The sequence below is a fragment of the Diplotaxodon limnothrissa genome, linkage group LG16, assembly GCF_057381915.1.
Source record: "Diplotaxodon limnothrissa isolate DT_005_m linkage group LG16, D_limnothrissa_male_GT1.1, whole genome shotgun sequence".
Taxonomy (NCBI): domain Eukaryota; kingdom Metazoa; phylum Chordata; class Actinopteri; order Cichliformes; family Cichlidae; genus Diplotaxodon; species Diplotaxodon limnothrissa.
In genome coordinates this window covers 40795281-40810955 of record NC_140611.1, presented here as the reverse complement: position 1 = coordinate 40810955, position 15675 = coordinate 40795281, and the positions used below count along the sequence as shown (strand labels likewise).

Below are 15675 nucleotides of genomic sequence, written 5' to 3'. Positions count from 1 at the left end.
TAAGTTTCCACTAGTTCGTGTTTGTATGTTAAGATATTTTAACTGAACAGAAATGAAACGTTCTAAAAATTATTTGAGATTTTAAAGGTTGCACATCTTGTGAGAGACGAAGATACTGAAGGTACATCTCAAGTTTACTTGACTAGTTCCTATTGATAAATATATTTTAGAGATTTCGCTGATTAAAATTTACTAAGCTCAGCCGTCTGTTCCTTGCTATCTAAAATATATTAGGACACTGGAGTAAACTTTCGACCATCTCACACTTCTGTTTAATCAGTTTTCTGTTTGACGTTTATTCAGCTGTGTGAAAACTATAACTTTAATCTCAGCCAAAACGATTTACTCAGGAACAAATAAAATACTGAAAAAGCCAAACAATAACATTTTTAAGTTATCTGAGTGACTTCTATATCATTTTTAACCTGAGTAGCCAAAGACCGCGGGGATGTGGAAACGATGTGCAGGTAGTTTGCTGTTGTCGCCCCGGTCAGCTATCGAGCTAGTGGGTCTCTGAAAACGTCGGCGCACTTTTGCAAATATGCGATGTCTTGATAAACTGAGCAGATATTTGAAGTTTACACAGCTACTTTCTCACCTTATAACATGTTAAAAGTTTATTTTGTGACCCAGAAAGATTAATAAGAGTAATATTAAAAACTTTTTTTTTTTTTTTGCCTGTCCCATTTGGTTCTTTAGCTATCAGAATTGTTGTCTGAAGACCAACAAGGATACCCAATGGATTTACTTTGCCAAATGGATCATCGTGGCATTGCCGTATTGGTCCATTTGATCGACCTTTGTTTTTATTATTTATTTTATTTTATTTTCAGATGTTACAGACGGGACAGACATGAGTGAGGGATAGGAAAGGGAGAGAGAAAGAGGAAGGAAAAGAAAAACAGAAGGGGAGAGGGACAGTGAGAAAGGGGGGGAGGAAAAAAAATCTCCTGGATCACCTGTTGAGAGAAGAAGAATAGAAAACAAGCAAAAAAACCCAAAGCAACATACTAAACACAACACCATCGCATTAATCTAGCTAAGTGTAAACAGCAGTAAATACTAAATATTCAATATTGTTGTGCAGCACGCAGGACAGACAGCGCACAATGTGCTTTGAAGTAGCAGCCAAGAAAGGTGTCATTTAAGTCTACGAGCAGTGAACACCCGTGTGCATACCTGTGTGGATCAGCGCGCTTGTATTCAAATGGTTTCCACATGTAATGGTCTGCAAGAGGATGTAGAGAGCCATAGCCCCGTCGCCCAGGGCATGAAGCAGGCATGGAGGAGATCCAGGCCCCAGACATCCAGAGGCCCCAGAGTGCGAGAGCCCAAGGAGGACCACCGGAGGGGCATCCGTGCCACCCTCATGGGAAGGGCTGAGGATCCCCAGACGAGGCGTCACCCAGTAGCCACCGAGCAGAAGCTAGAGGGGCTGCACCGGCATGCCCGCCGGCTCTGCCGGCAGCCAGCTGTGCCAGAGTGAACCGAGCCGCAGGCCCAGAGGCCGGAGGCCCGAGGGCCCCCCGCACCCCGGAGGAGGCCTGACCGAGCAACAGGCGCCAGGCCCCGCCAGGTAGCCACCGGGAGTGAGCCGGTACATACCTGAGTGCCCAGCCCCGAACACCAAGAACCACCAATGCACCGACCCCTGAGGGCATCAGTCACCGGCAGGGAGTGTGGTGAGGGGAGATAGGCCTTGGAGGGCCTGGGAGTTCCCAGAGAGGTGGAGTCTAAGACCCGACCTGACATATAGACACAGACAAACAGGCACACACAGCATTGCATTGCACAACATGCATTCCCACCCTCAAGCACACATATACAAACACTCAGCACTCACCCAACGTAAGGATTGACATAAATGGACATGTACACACAATCACACTCCCCAAACATACTCTATACCTCGGGTCCAGGTACCCTCGCCCCCAGAGGGGGAAACAGAACCCAGACCCAAGAGATGTTACCCTTCCCCCCGGAGTGGAGGCAAGCAGACCGTCCCAGGCTCCGCAGCAGCAGGGAGGCCAATTGGACAGCCAACATCTCCTCCCGGCCCCCCCGCCCCGATGGCTAGCAGAGAACGGGGGTGTGTGAAGACCCCATACCTCCCTCCTCCCGCTCATGTGTAGTGTTGCTGCGTGTTGTTCTAAAGTGCATTTAAAACAAGGGAGAGCATGGTGCTGCTGCTGCCAGAGAGCAGCAGGTGTTAGCACGGCCCCTTCCGAGAACCCTCAATGTCTACATGGATTTAAAATTGAGAGGTGGGCACCGGCGCCAGAGGCAGGTTTGAGTACACAGACCGTCCACTGGACGCCGTTAACGTGCCCACCCTCAAGGCCCTATATATATGTGTGTGTTATGAGAGTGTAAGTAATGTGGATGTCTAAGTTGTGAGATAAAATTGAGGCACAGGTGGCCAGAAGGGGACAGAGGGGGGGGGGGGGAATGTCTCCCCTGCACCCTGGTGACACACCCGCACCCCAAGGCCCTACCTGTGTGGGTGAGTGTGGTGGAGCAGGAAGAGGGAGGTAGCCGGGGATGGGGAGGAAAAGGAGGGAGGGGAGGATGCCCCTCCCTAGGGCCAGCTCCCCCGCTGACCCCAGTAGGCACCCCCGTCCTCTGGTACCCACCAAGGCAAGGGAGCCCAGGTCCATCCAGACCGGGGCCTACGGTAGCACTGCCAAGCCCCACAGGACCCGGGGCAGCCCACCCTACCCCACCGCAGAGGAAACTGTACCCACCCCAACATTCAATCATCTCCCAGACTACACAAGACAACAGACACCCAGGTTAAGTTTATTCTCCACCTCTCCTATGTCTCTCCCCCACCTGCAGAGTGGACTCCTGCAAGGATGGAACAACCTCCCCACCAGTTGAAGAGCCCCCCAGTTAGGCCGATGCACAAGAGGCCCCCTGTGCCAGGGCTGAGCCCCCGTGCACCCACCCACTCACAACCTCGGTGACACACCGACGAGGACCAAAGCCCCCAAGGCCCAGCCAGAGCCCCAGCACGGAGGCGAAGCACCCCCGAACCCCAAACCTCCACGCCTGCCCTGGATCCACTCAGGGGCAGCCAGGCCAGTAACCTACGTCCACCAGTACAGACCATCCTCCAGCCCCGCTGCACGTAGCCACGAGGAGAACAACCTCTAAGAGCGACCAGAGCCACTAACCAGGTTATGAACACAACCCCCGGGTTAAGCCCTCCAGGGATAACGTCTCTAGGGGTCCTCCAGGCGCCCTAAGCCCGTCCCAACTCCACATCAACCACAGTAGCTAAGGCGGGACCAAACCACGACCCCCTACCCCCGCTAGGTGATGGAGCCGATCAAAGGAGCCCAGAGGGATTGATCTAATGTGGTGGCAGAGGCTATATCGAGACTAATGTGATCTATTAGAAGGTTTCTATATTGGCTAGAATTAAGATTATTTTTATTTTTCCAGTTCATGAGGACCGTTTTCTTGGCGATGCATAGGGCAGTAAAAACCATGTGGACTGTATTAGTTTCTGTAGTGACCTCATCCAATTTTCCCAACAAGCATACTAAAGGGGAGGTTGGAATTTTACATTTCAGACACTTTGATAAGTCTTCACATATCTCGTGCCAAAACTTCTGCACTGGTGGACAGAACCAAAGAGCGTGAATGTAATTGTCTGGTGTATTGCCTTGACAATGTGAGCAGTTGTTGGAAGATGTAAAGCCCATCTTGAACATCCGATGATCTGTATAGTGCACTCTATGTAGTGTTTTGTATTGTATTAATTGCAGACTGGGATTTTTAATCAATTTAAAGGTTTTTAAGCATACCTGAGACCAGAAGTTTTGGTCTAAGCTGACTGATAAATCTGCTTCCCACTTTGCAATAGGAAGGGATATTGATTCATCTAATTTAGAAAGTGTTCTGTATATTTTAGATAATAATTTGGGGGATTTAAGAGTAAGAAAATGTACCGCACTTGGTGGTGTTTGTAATTCAACTTGACTGAGGTTAAATTTCTTTTTTACTATGGATTTAATTTGTTGATATTCTAAAAATCTTTTCTTGTTGATCCCATATTGTGCAACTAGTCTGTCAAATGGAATAAATTCTGTTCCCTCTAATATATATTCTAAGTATTTAATTCCTTTACAACTCCATTCTGGGAAATTAATCATATTATTGTTTTGTAATATGTCAGGGTTATTCCAGATAGGTGTACGTTTGCATGGGATTAATGAAGACTCCGTTATTTTTAGAAACTCCCACCATGCTGTCAGAGAAAAGCTGATGTTGATACTTTTAAAGCATTCATGTCTTTTGATGTTTGAGCTAATAAATGGTAGGTCTGAAATCTCTAGATCATTGCATAGTGCCTGTTCAACATCTAGCCAGGGCTCATCTAAGAAGGTATGTTTTAACCATTCTGAGATGAACTGAAGCCTGTTGGCTAAGAAGTATTGGTGAAAATTAGGCAGATCTAATCCTCCTCTATCCTTGGTTCTTTGTAGCGTTTTTAAGCTGATACGTGGGGGTTTATCTTTCCAAAGGAATTTGGTTCAGATCTCTGGATTCATATATTTCCAATCTTGTGATGGTTTGTTAGGGATCATCAAAAATAAGTAATTTATTTTTGGCAAGATCATCATTTTTATAGTGGCGACCCTTCCCATGAGTGATATGGGTAAAGATTTCCATCTAGTCAGATCGCCTTCTACTTTCTTTAGAAGTGGGATGTGGTTTAATTTAGTTAAGTCTGAAAGCTTAGGAGAAACATTAATACCTAAATATTTAATATTTCCAGATTGTAGTGGGACAAAGGAATAATTATGGAAGGAGCAGTTAATGGGAAGAACTGTAGATTTTGGCCAGTTAATTGAATAATCTGAAACTCTTGAAAACCAGTTTATTAGAGTAATTACCTCAGAGAGCTTGGTTTGTGTGTTTTGCAGAAAAAGCAACACATCATCCGCATAGAGACTGATTTTATGTTCTATGTTCTTACATTTTATGCCCTTAATTGTAGCCTGTCTAAATGCTGCTGCTAGAGGTTCGATAAAAATTGCAAAAAGTGAAGGGGAGAGTGGGCATCCCTGTCTTGATGCCCCTCAGGAGACAGAAGCTGGAGGATGTCTGGTCATTTGTTCTGATACGAGCTGTTGGGGAATTGTATAATATTCTTATCCAGTTTATGAAAGAGTTTCCAAAACCAAATTTGTGTAAAGTTGCGAATAAAAATTTCCAGTTAACTCTGTCAAATGCTTTTTCTGCATCTAGAGATAATATTATGGTTTTGATGTTTTTATTGTATGAGCAGTCTATTAAATTAAGTAATCTATGAGTGTTTGTTGAGGAGTGCCGACCTTTTATGAAACCAGTTTGGTCAGGATGAATTAAGAGGGGGTTATTTTCTCTAATCTCTTTGAGAGAGTTTTGCAGATTATTTTAAGGTCTACATTTAAAAGAGAAATTGGACGATAGCTTGAGGGAAATAAAGGGTCTTTGCCTGGTTTTAGCAGGAGACTAATGTTCGCAGAATTCATATTTGGTGGTAGTCTGCCTAATATTAAAAACTTAGTAGTGACCGCCATTGTTGGAAACTGGAATTGGCTGGGCCGCGCTATGAATTCTGGGATATGGTGGGCCACGAAGGACACACCCGACCCATCCTTCAAATTTGGAGAAAAGGAGGACGCATTTGTCGGCTGCATTTGTCGGAGTCTACGAATCTGGACAGCCTTCGGCATGTCGGCCAACAAATGCGGCCTCAGGAGCACTGTAAAAAATCAAACTTGCAGTTGTTGAGCTTACAGTCATTTCTTTCACAATTCAACAATAAAAGTTCAGTTGGCCCATAAACTCAAATACATTAAGGGTTTCAACTAATCATTTAACGTTTTGGAGCAAAAGTTGGTCTCAGATGAAATTTATTGCTGGCAAAATGAATGAATTCAAGTTTTACATGAGTTGAAGCTGTTGGCGCCTTTCTGTGCCTGAGTACGCATGCGCATCTCATATTTTTGGATGCTACGGGGTCTACTTTGCGCTTTTGCAAGGACTGAAAGCCACCTGCCCGTCTGCCTTAATGAGAACGTGAGGCTAGGAGCTGGATAGATCGTTCATCTCAAGTTTCTAAAGGCAAGTAATGTTTCTTTTATTATATCAGACAGTATATGTTTGAACAGTCTCAATTTGTCTGTTAGAAATATCACAACTGAAGTTCTTCGTATTTTTCCGAAACTTAGCATAGCATTACTTTCTTGGCTAAGAAGCCTTGTGGCTTATGGGTATGTGTTTACTATATCATTTAAGATTCCATGTCACAAACTACGTGCCATGTCACAAAACAATGAAAATCCGACAAACTTCGCTACTAAAGAGGCGCGCTCATATCTGACAAGCCTCCGCGACACCCCCTATGCGTATTTCATGAAGTGCAGTCTGTGGCCGCCATACCACCGAACGAAACAAAATAGGCTGGCTCACTCATGACCAACGGCAGCAACCCCCCACCGCTATTTAAATAAAATAAAATAAAGTTCGGGGGCGCCTGCTGCCATGTCGTTTAATTTGTTCGAATCACATCTAGCCAATAAAATGTGTGCTTTAGTTTCTGTGTGAACGGGGTGGTGGAGTCCTCATGGCCAGCGAGCTCCACTAAATGAACTAAATGAAATATGAGATGTGACAATATAGTTTATATCGATATAGTCTACATTATCATTATACTCGTGGAGCCGCAAGTTTGCCTCTCTTTCGTCCACTTTTGTCTCTACGCTGTGTTACTCCGCCTCTCTCCTTCACTGAACACAACTCCCCCTCCCCCATCGCTTCACCTGCAGGCAACGACAAGATGGACACGGCAGCTATCAAAGAGGAGCTGGTCGGTAAAAAGAAAACATTTGAAGATGACTATTTTAGTGCTGTCAGCGTAAAGTTAATGCCATAACTGCATTAACGGGGCAAATCTCCGTTAACTAGTTACCGCGGATCACCCCGTGCGTGGGGCTGGGTGGCGTTAGTGAGCTAACCGGGCTAACGCGTTGACGCACGGCCTAAAATCCTTTCATCTCAAAAATCGACAGTCTGCCTTATGTATGAATTCTGGTTGTGCTTACTGACCTCGAACCAATTTTATGTGGTACACAGCTTAAAAAAATATGTCAAATGTTTTGGTACGACTTTGGTAAGCTATGAAGCTGCACTGCTTGATGGATTGTTGGAGCATTACGGCTACCGAGGAGCCTCGCAGAGTGATACGTACTCTGCTTCAACGTAATATTACCATATTATGCGTGTAAGGACCATAAATGGCACCTGTAAGAGACACGGTTACAAAGAGGATTTCAAACTCCAGGCTGTCAGTTGCGCAGTAGAACTTGGAAACAGAGCAGCTGCAAAATCTGTCTTTGTTATTATGCTCAGCATCTTTTATTTTACATTTTGACTGCACAATTGTGAGCTTTTTGTTATGCACAAAACAACATTGTTTTGGTTTATTTATGGAGCACCATTAATAAATGCACTGATAATTTAAACAGATGCTTCAGGAGTTTTATCCCACTCATACTCTCAATCCAATGTTTGTCATTCTAAGTTGTAAAACCAATCACACAAAATTATCCTTGGCTTACATAATACATCCCAGTATACTGTTGGTGCATTCCATGTAGAATACAATTTGTTAATAATAAATTAAATAAATTAAACATTTGATGTAATGTATGTTTTGTAAATTATTTGTTTTACTGTGTTTCACATGGCATTTTACAAGGCAGAATCAGCTCACTTTAGTGAGCCAAAAAAATTAGGACAGGAGAAAAAAATTCTTAAGTAATGTCAGGAAGCTGGTATTTTATTTTAAAACTAATTGCTATTTTTATTTATTTAGAGAATTAAAAGCCAACTCCAGACCACTGCTTGTCCTGATTTATGAGGGACTGATGAGGAGTTGGTAAGGAGAGGAATCAGAACAGGAGTGCCTGCCCCCCGCCCCAAACACATTATCAGGTAATGTAACTTTGGTAATTTGAGATTAATTCAGGTTTCTTTTGAATTGTTGACACTGTCCTCTCCTCTCTTCTCATTATAGCTTTTGTATGCAGTGCCAGTTCTGCTCTTTTGTCTGTTCAAGCCAAGAAGTACTCTTAAGACATCACCAGCTACGACATAGAAGAGGATTTCATTTGCCCTGTGTTTACAGTGACTGCGTCTGTTCGTTCAGGACACGAGGGGCATTGAAGTCTCACCTCAGCAGATCACACAACAGGGCTAAGAAAAGGCAGGAGATCTCAACATTTTTTTGTGATTTTTGTGAATTTAAGGAAAACTGCTCACAGCATACATTTATTTCACATATTTTAAGGCACTTAAAAAAAAATCAGACTGTATCCTGTCCTTTCCAAAAATGTGACTATGCTACCAACAATTTAACAACCTTTACGTCACACACAAGCAGAAAGCACAAAAACTCAAAAGATATAAAAAACTGTATTAGACTGATTTCTCATGCAAATGCATGTCCTAGTGAAAGTAGCTCCCCTGATAAATCCTTAAATACCTCTCAGGAGCCAGAGACATTACCAAGTGGTTCAGGTGTAGCATCAAGTGATAAAGAGGACAATGAGTTTGTAGATTACCAATGTCTTGAACATAAAATAGCTAGACTTTTTCTATGCATGCAAACATTGTTACATGTTTCTAAAAGTGCTTTGCAGAGAATTATTGAGGAAATTAGTGACATTTTAAAATTTTCTCAGGTTCATTCATTTCAAAGAATCAAACAGGTGCTTGCTGAACAGAACATTGAGGCAGATGATGATGTAATTAAAAATATAAATGATGCACTTTTCAAAACCAACCCATTAATTATCTCAACAGAACCAAAAGGTGCATTATCTACTGATTACAAGAGAAATATTTATTTCAAGAATAATTTTCATGTAATTGAGCCTACAGAGTACATCTACAAAGCGAGAACTAGAAATACATTTGTTTATGTCTCAGTAAACCAGGTCTTGGAGAACTTATTGAAAGAGAAAAGTTTCTTTGAAAAGTTAGCATTTGATAAAGAAATTAGTGAAGGTTACAGATCATTTAGAGATGGGCAGTATTTCAAAAACAACAAGCTTTTAGGATTGCAAGATACTTGCATTAGTTTAGCTTTGTATATTGACGACTTTGAAATATGCAACCCTTTAGGAACATCTCGAAAAATTCATAAAATAACTGCTGTCTATTGGGTTGTACTCAACTTATCTGCAAGGTTTCGTTCTACATTACACTCAATACAGCTTGCTCTTCTTGGTAAAAGTGTAGACGTTAAACAGTTTGGGTATGATGCTTTTCTTTATCCACTCATTGAGGATTTAAAATGTCTTGAAAGCACAGGGGTGTATGTTGAATCTTTAAATAGTTTTTTAAAGGGAACTGTATTTTGTGTCTGTGCAGATAACCTTGGGGCTCACAGCCTTGCAGGCTTTTTGGAGTCCTTTAATGTCGACAAATTTTGTCGATTTTGTAGTATTGATAAACATCAGATTGCAGCTCTTGATCCTACAGAATTTCCATTAAGAACTGTGGAACAGCATAACATTTTTCTAGAAGAGCTTGAGGATGGTCAAAGACAAAGTGTGTGTGGTGTCAAAGGTTCCTGTGCCTTAAGTGCGTTGTCCTATTTTCATCCAGTCACTGGATTTCCTCCAGATATATTACATGATTTCTTTGAAGGTGTTGTCCCTGTGGAATTGTGTTTGTGTCTTCAAGATTTAATCAGAAAGGGTTTTATTACATTTGAAGGATTAAACAAACGTATAAAATCATTTCCATATAAATTCTCTGATAATCTCAACAAGCCACAACAAATTACAAAAGCCAGTTTTGGAACAGGAAGAGTGAGTGGCAATGGACATGAAAACTGGACACTTTTGCGTTTGCTGCCTTTTATCATTGGGACCCGTATACCAGAACATGAGCCATCATGGGAAGTATTGATGGACCTTAAGGAGCTTGTTGAAATTGTTGTCTCGACAACTCTATCAGAAGAAATATTGTCATACTTGGACACCAAAATATTGGATCATCGACGATTACTGATAGAGACTTTTCCTGATTTTAATTTGAAGCCAAAACACCACTATATTGAACATTATAGTCATCTTGTGCGTTGTTTTGGTCCCTTAGTTGATTTGTGGACTATTCGATTTGAATCAAAGCACAACTTTTTCAAGAAAACTGTGCATGATGTCCAATGTTTTAAGAATATACTACTAACACTTTCTTCAAAGCATCAACAAATGATGGCATACTTGTTAGATGGTCACAGTCTTTTTAAACCAAGTCTGCATGTTGATAATATTGACACAGTTGACATCTGTTTCTTGAATGAAAATCTTCAGAAGTGCTTGAAACTGAAATATCCACAGGTAAAAGCTGTGTCATTTGCTAAATGTGTTTATCTGTATGGGACCCAGTATGTTAAAGGCATGATCATTTCATCAGGACAACTGAGTGGACTACCTGAATTCTACAAGATACTGAACATTTTGGTAGACTCTGGGAAAGTGTCATTTGTTGCTACGAAGCTCTCCTCTTGGTTTATGGAACACTACAGATCATATCGGCTTGACAGCAGCTACAAAGATCTGGAAATACTTGACCCAGAAGATTTGAATGATTACCACCCTTTAGCTGAATACTGCGTAGATGGACAACTGATGGTGACACCTGTTACGTGCCTCCTGCATTGAAAGTGATGGTATGTATTATTCATAAATAGTTTTCAGTTGATTACTTTGAATTTGTCAATTATTTAGAATTGCGCCCTTTTTTTTTGGTTTGTCTTCACAGGCCCTGTTACTGCGAGTCCACGTCAGTCCAAAACTTATCAGAAAAATCCAACTGTCCACTGTTCCAGAATCTGTGAAGCAGCTTCAAGATGAACTACAAGCAAAGCTTGGACTTGAAGGTGACTTTGCAATACAATATGAAGACCCAGATTTTGGGAACGCACTTTGCAACCTGATGGATATTAAGGAGCTACCTGCTGGACGGGCAGTGTTGCACCTCATTTGGGAGGAAAATGCATCAGCCTCGCCACCACAGACTCCATCTGATCATAGCGCTATCTCATCTATTGATACAGCCAGTGTGAGTTCAGCATCTTCTTTCAGCCCATCCTCATCCACAAAGACCTACATGCGTAGCACTTCACAGTGGCCAAATCCATTTCCTATCCCAACCTTTTCCTATGATGTAGCGTTAAAACTTCGCAAGGGCAATGAGGTATATGAGAAAGCAGGGGCAAATTTAAGTGTAACAAGAGACATCAAGATGGAAATTCTAGACAAGTTGGCACAAGAAATGTTTGCAATCAAAGCGTACCCTGACAAGAATGAAATAACATCTGTTGCACAGGAGCTAGTTTCCAAACATCCCTGCCTCAAAGAGCCTGGCAATGGCACAGGATATGATGGTTGGGCAACAAGCATTAAGTTCAAGCTTGGCAACTACCGTTCCAAGCTAAGTAAAGCTGGATGTAGTGAAGTTGCAGTCAATCGAAAAAGAAGAGGGGAAGAAGATGACAGTGGCTCAAATAGATTTTCCTTAAAGAAACCAAAGCGAGGTGAAGTCAACTTTATCCCTGATGGCCCAGAAAACTACAATGATGAGTCTCTTGAAAATGAAAGATGCATTTTGGAAGATGAAATGAAGAAGAGGGATAAGAACATGGCACTCATCACCCAAAAGATGGACATCACATTCTCTCTCAGGAGGAAAGAAGTTGTGGAGATGCAGCCCTTGGTCAAGGAAATGCAGCTCAGATGGCCAGCTCTCTTCTTGAAAGAACAGGTAAGATAATCTCTTAAATATTTAAAGGAAAACTTCCGGGTTTTTTTTCTTCTTCCCTTTTTCCCCAGTGTGGTCTTATTTCTAAAATGGAAAACGTTCATTTATTCACCCAGAAAAATTTCAAGGCATTTGGAGTTGTTAGAAAGAAATTTTAATCCCAATGTTACGAGTCAGTCGTTTTGCAAGAGAGAGCTGAGCCAAGGTTATGGGGAAAGGATTCACTGAGACAACTAAGAAATGCCTGAATTAAGCCAAAAACCACTCTGGAGGGTTTTTAATCTAAGGAAATAACATTAAAATGTGTTTAAAAGCTCCAAAAAGTTGATTTTACATGATATAGGACCTTTAAAAGCATCTGTTTGTATCACTCCAATATCTTGTAGAAAAGGTTGAAGGCTCGCGATGAGCTAACAATGCTAGTGGTAAAATATAAAAAAAATACTTGGCTCTAAAAATATGAAGCTAATTTTGGTATTACCAACAACTATTGAAGTGAAATCTATTTACTTGTCAACTTGCTGTGTATAATAACGGATTGCTTTTATTTCGCTCTTCTCTGGGCACCCAAAGCGCTTTATAATTCCACTACTCACTCACTCTCACATTCACACATCGGTGCAGGGAAACCACAGTTGTAGCCACAGCTGCCCTGGGGTAGACTGACAGAAGTGACGCTGCCATATCGCGCCTCTGGCCAACACCAGTAAGCGGTAGGGTAAAGGGTCTTGCCCAAGGACACAACGACCAGGACAGAGAGAGCTGGGGATAGAACCAGCATCCTTCCGGTTACAGATGAGCTTCCCAACCCCCTGAACCACGGTCGCCGCAATGACGTGTCTTCACTGGGCATCTAGAATCTTTTGGTGCTGACCCTTAGCAGGCAACAGCCATGAAACTCACAGAACAGGATTGAGAAAGTCACTTACGTGTTATGAAAGTATACAAATTTGACCACAGGATGTTATTCTTACTTCATTCCTACATAACTATAAAATTAATGGAATTTTTTCAATGAATTTAAAATACAATTTATTGATTTATTTCTTTTCTGCAATGAATCCTGTAACAATTGAAACCATTATTTTGTCTTATCAACATTTGATTAGGTATTCTATAGACTTACTGTAAGATCTGCCGATCAGATTTTTCTTGGGTTTTTTTTTTTTGTTTTTTTTAATACGTCAGTTATAATTTGTACCACCACTACCACTAAAGGAAAAAAAAAAATCCAATCAAGGCCTGACCAATAGATCAACCGAGACTAAATGTTTTGAAATTAAGCTCTTTTAACCAAATTTGAAAACAATGTGATTTTTATATAATGTACCTTTAAAAGTTTTCTTCTATATTTTTTTTTGTTGCTTTGTAGATTTGTGCGGAATTCTCACGCATTACCACCAAGGATCTCATGGGGACCTTCTTGACTGCCCTCGACACTTACTCACTTCGGCTGATTAAGCTGTATCGAATTAGAAAAGCTGCTTTCCGCAATGACATGGATTCCCTGTTGCAGAAGTTTGATGAACAGGTAATATATAAAAATGTATTTGTGTCTGGTTTATGAGGAACCTGAAGTTCCCACTGTAACGAAAGATACTTTATTAAATATTTACTAAATTGATGTAAAAATTGTTAGTTTTCAAAAAGTGTGTCCTGAATGGGATTATAAGCTAACAAGCAGCGCTGTGTTTGGCAGATTGCAGGTCATGACAGACAGTTCAACTCTCATCCCACTCATGGCACTTTTTGTTATAAATGTTGTAATAAGTGTGCTACATTTGTTGCACATCAAAATTACTTAAAAAATAAATAAATAAAAAAAATCTGACAAAAACATGACCAATTATCTGTAATAACTCATTTCAACATCTTATTTCTTAAGGCTGTATTTTGAGCAACAACACTTAATGTGTTTTAAAAACAAAATGGTAGGTTTATAAATGAGACTGAGTCTTATTTGATTTCCTTGTTTTAGGTCTCAAACATAGTCCAGCATCGACGAACCATCAGTTTGGAAGGGTTACCGATATTTGTTCGCGACGACGAGACCAAACTCTTCTTAACATGTCTGGTGAGTATGCAAATCTACTCAATCTTCAGTTTTGGTTTTCAGAGACTTATATGTACTGTTGTTTTTTATTTTGCATAGGATACAGATCCAGTTGAGAGGGCAACCCGAGGTGTTACGGTGGGCATCCTCACTGTTCTGGAGGACTACGTGGGACCCAACTCGCAGTCCACAGTGGTCAACACTGCCATTGTTTTGGAAGAGGACATTATTCTTGATGATCTGCCAGACCTTCCCACTGCCTTTGCCTACTTGTTTGGCCTACTTTATGGGCTCAACATGGAGTTTCCCAAAGAACTCAAGTACACATTTGAAGCTGTGCAACACATTTTTATGGAGTTGACATCTACCTGTTCCCAGAGGATAAGAAGCTTCAAAACCAAGCTCTTAACCAAAGTCTAACCTATTTGACAACATGTTCAACTCAAATACAACTTGTGTAAAACAGAATGGCAATTTGTTTTGATTTACAGTTTTTGGGTTTCGTGGCAAGTTGCTCTGAAAAAAGTTCATTTCTGTCTTTAAGAAAACTGTAAGGTGCAGAAAGTTCTGAATCAATGTCTTCTGTTCTAACTTTACTTAATGTGGCTTGCATGACTGATTGCAGATTTCATGTATAACATGTTATTATAAAATGTTGAAAGGTTTTATTCTAACTTGAGCTGTTTTAAACAATTTTTATAATCTGGTTTTAGGTACATTTGTACTAGTTTTATAACAAATGTGGCGCGATACTGAACTTCACAGGAAATTGGAGTGTTGATTACTATTAAAAGACAAGTGGTGGAAAAATTTGTTTGAAAGTTGTTTGCTGTATGGAAACCAGATAGAAGTTGTTCACATCCTGCCATCTGATGTTTTGAATCCGTTTGTTAGTGACTATCTATCAAGATAGGTTTGATATTCTGTCTGACAACACCACCTTTAAAATTGGATGAGTAACATTTGTTACAAAAATTTGACTTTTTTTGTGTTTTTGGAAGGACTTTATTTGTGGCTGAATGTTGTCAGTATGTTAAAAATGGCTGATCTCAAAAGTCAACATTGTCAGTGGTGCAGTTGTGTTTGAACACAAAGTTATTTGAAAATCAACTGTGTAAACATTCATTGGTACAACAGGGAGCACCTCATGAAAACTATGAAAGATACTTTTTCTAAACTTTAGGAAATTGATTGGCAAAACAAAAAAAAATATGTTGTGTAAACTTTAGGAAATACGTTGCCGAAACTAAAACTAATACCTTGTGTAAACTTTAGGAAATATGTTGCCGAAACTAAAACTAATACCTTGTGTAAACTTTAGGAAATACGTTGCCGAAACTAAAACTAATACCTTGTGTAAACTTTAGGAAATACGTTGCAAAAACAATAAAATATGAGTTGAGAAAAAGGACAATTATTAATTTTGTCAACACAAAAACATTAGCTAAAGCAACTTATCTCCTAAACTTGAAATTATAAGTTATCCATCAGAACCTAAAAACGTAAATGCAGTCGGTTGCCTTGAGTTTTTAAGTTTTAGCAACGTTTTTTTTTTTACAGTGAGGATGTAGCCCATGAATTTGGATACCCCCAAAGTGTCACGGTAAAGTGGCAGTTCATGAGAGGCTGACTAAAAGTCTGTTTTATAAATGTTATTCTAGAATTTTTCCAGTGTTTTTTTAAGACTTGAATTTTATTAGATTTTTTACAAGAAACAGAAAAAAAATAGAAGGGACATTCCACTCCTTAAGACAGTTAAAATAGCAAATGTGTTGAAGATGCGTACACCATCT

The 15675-nt window shown here is 40.6% G+C and overlaps 1 protein-coding gene across 1 annotated transcript; it reads left to right on the top strand.

Moving 5' to 3' along the window:
- Positions 1-10590: 10590 nt before the first annotated feature.
- Positions 10591-14483, top strand: LOC146616726 (uncharacterized). The gene is made up of 5 exons (XM_085375233.1): positions 10591-10738; positions 10831-11832; positions 13202-13360; positions 13808-13903; positions 13982-14483. Exons 1-5 carry the CDS (start codon positions 10736-10738, stop codon positions 14300-14302), a joined length of 1581 nt encoding a protein of 526 aa, XP_085231359.1. The 5' UTR covers positions 10591-10735; the 3' UTR covers positions 14303-14483.
- The last annotated feature ends 1192 nt before the right edge of the window (positions 14484-15675 follow it).

What these genes read in the sequence shown, in the direction of transcription:
- LOC146616726 (XM_085375233.1), top strand. An exon ending in CTCTCTTCTTGAAAGAACAG is followed by an intron (nt 11,833 to 13,201) that starts GTAAGATAATCT and finishes GTTGCTTTGTAG; the next exon opens with ATTTGTGCGGAATTCTCACG. An exon ending in TGCAGAAGTTTGATGAACAG is followed by an intron (nt 13,361 to 13,807) that starts GTAATATATAAA and finishes TCCTTGTTTTAG; the next exon opens with GTCTCAAACATAGTCCAGCA.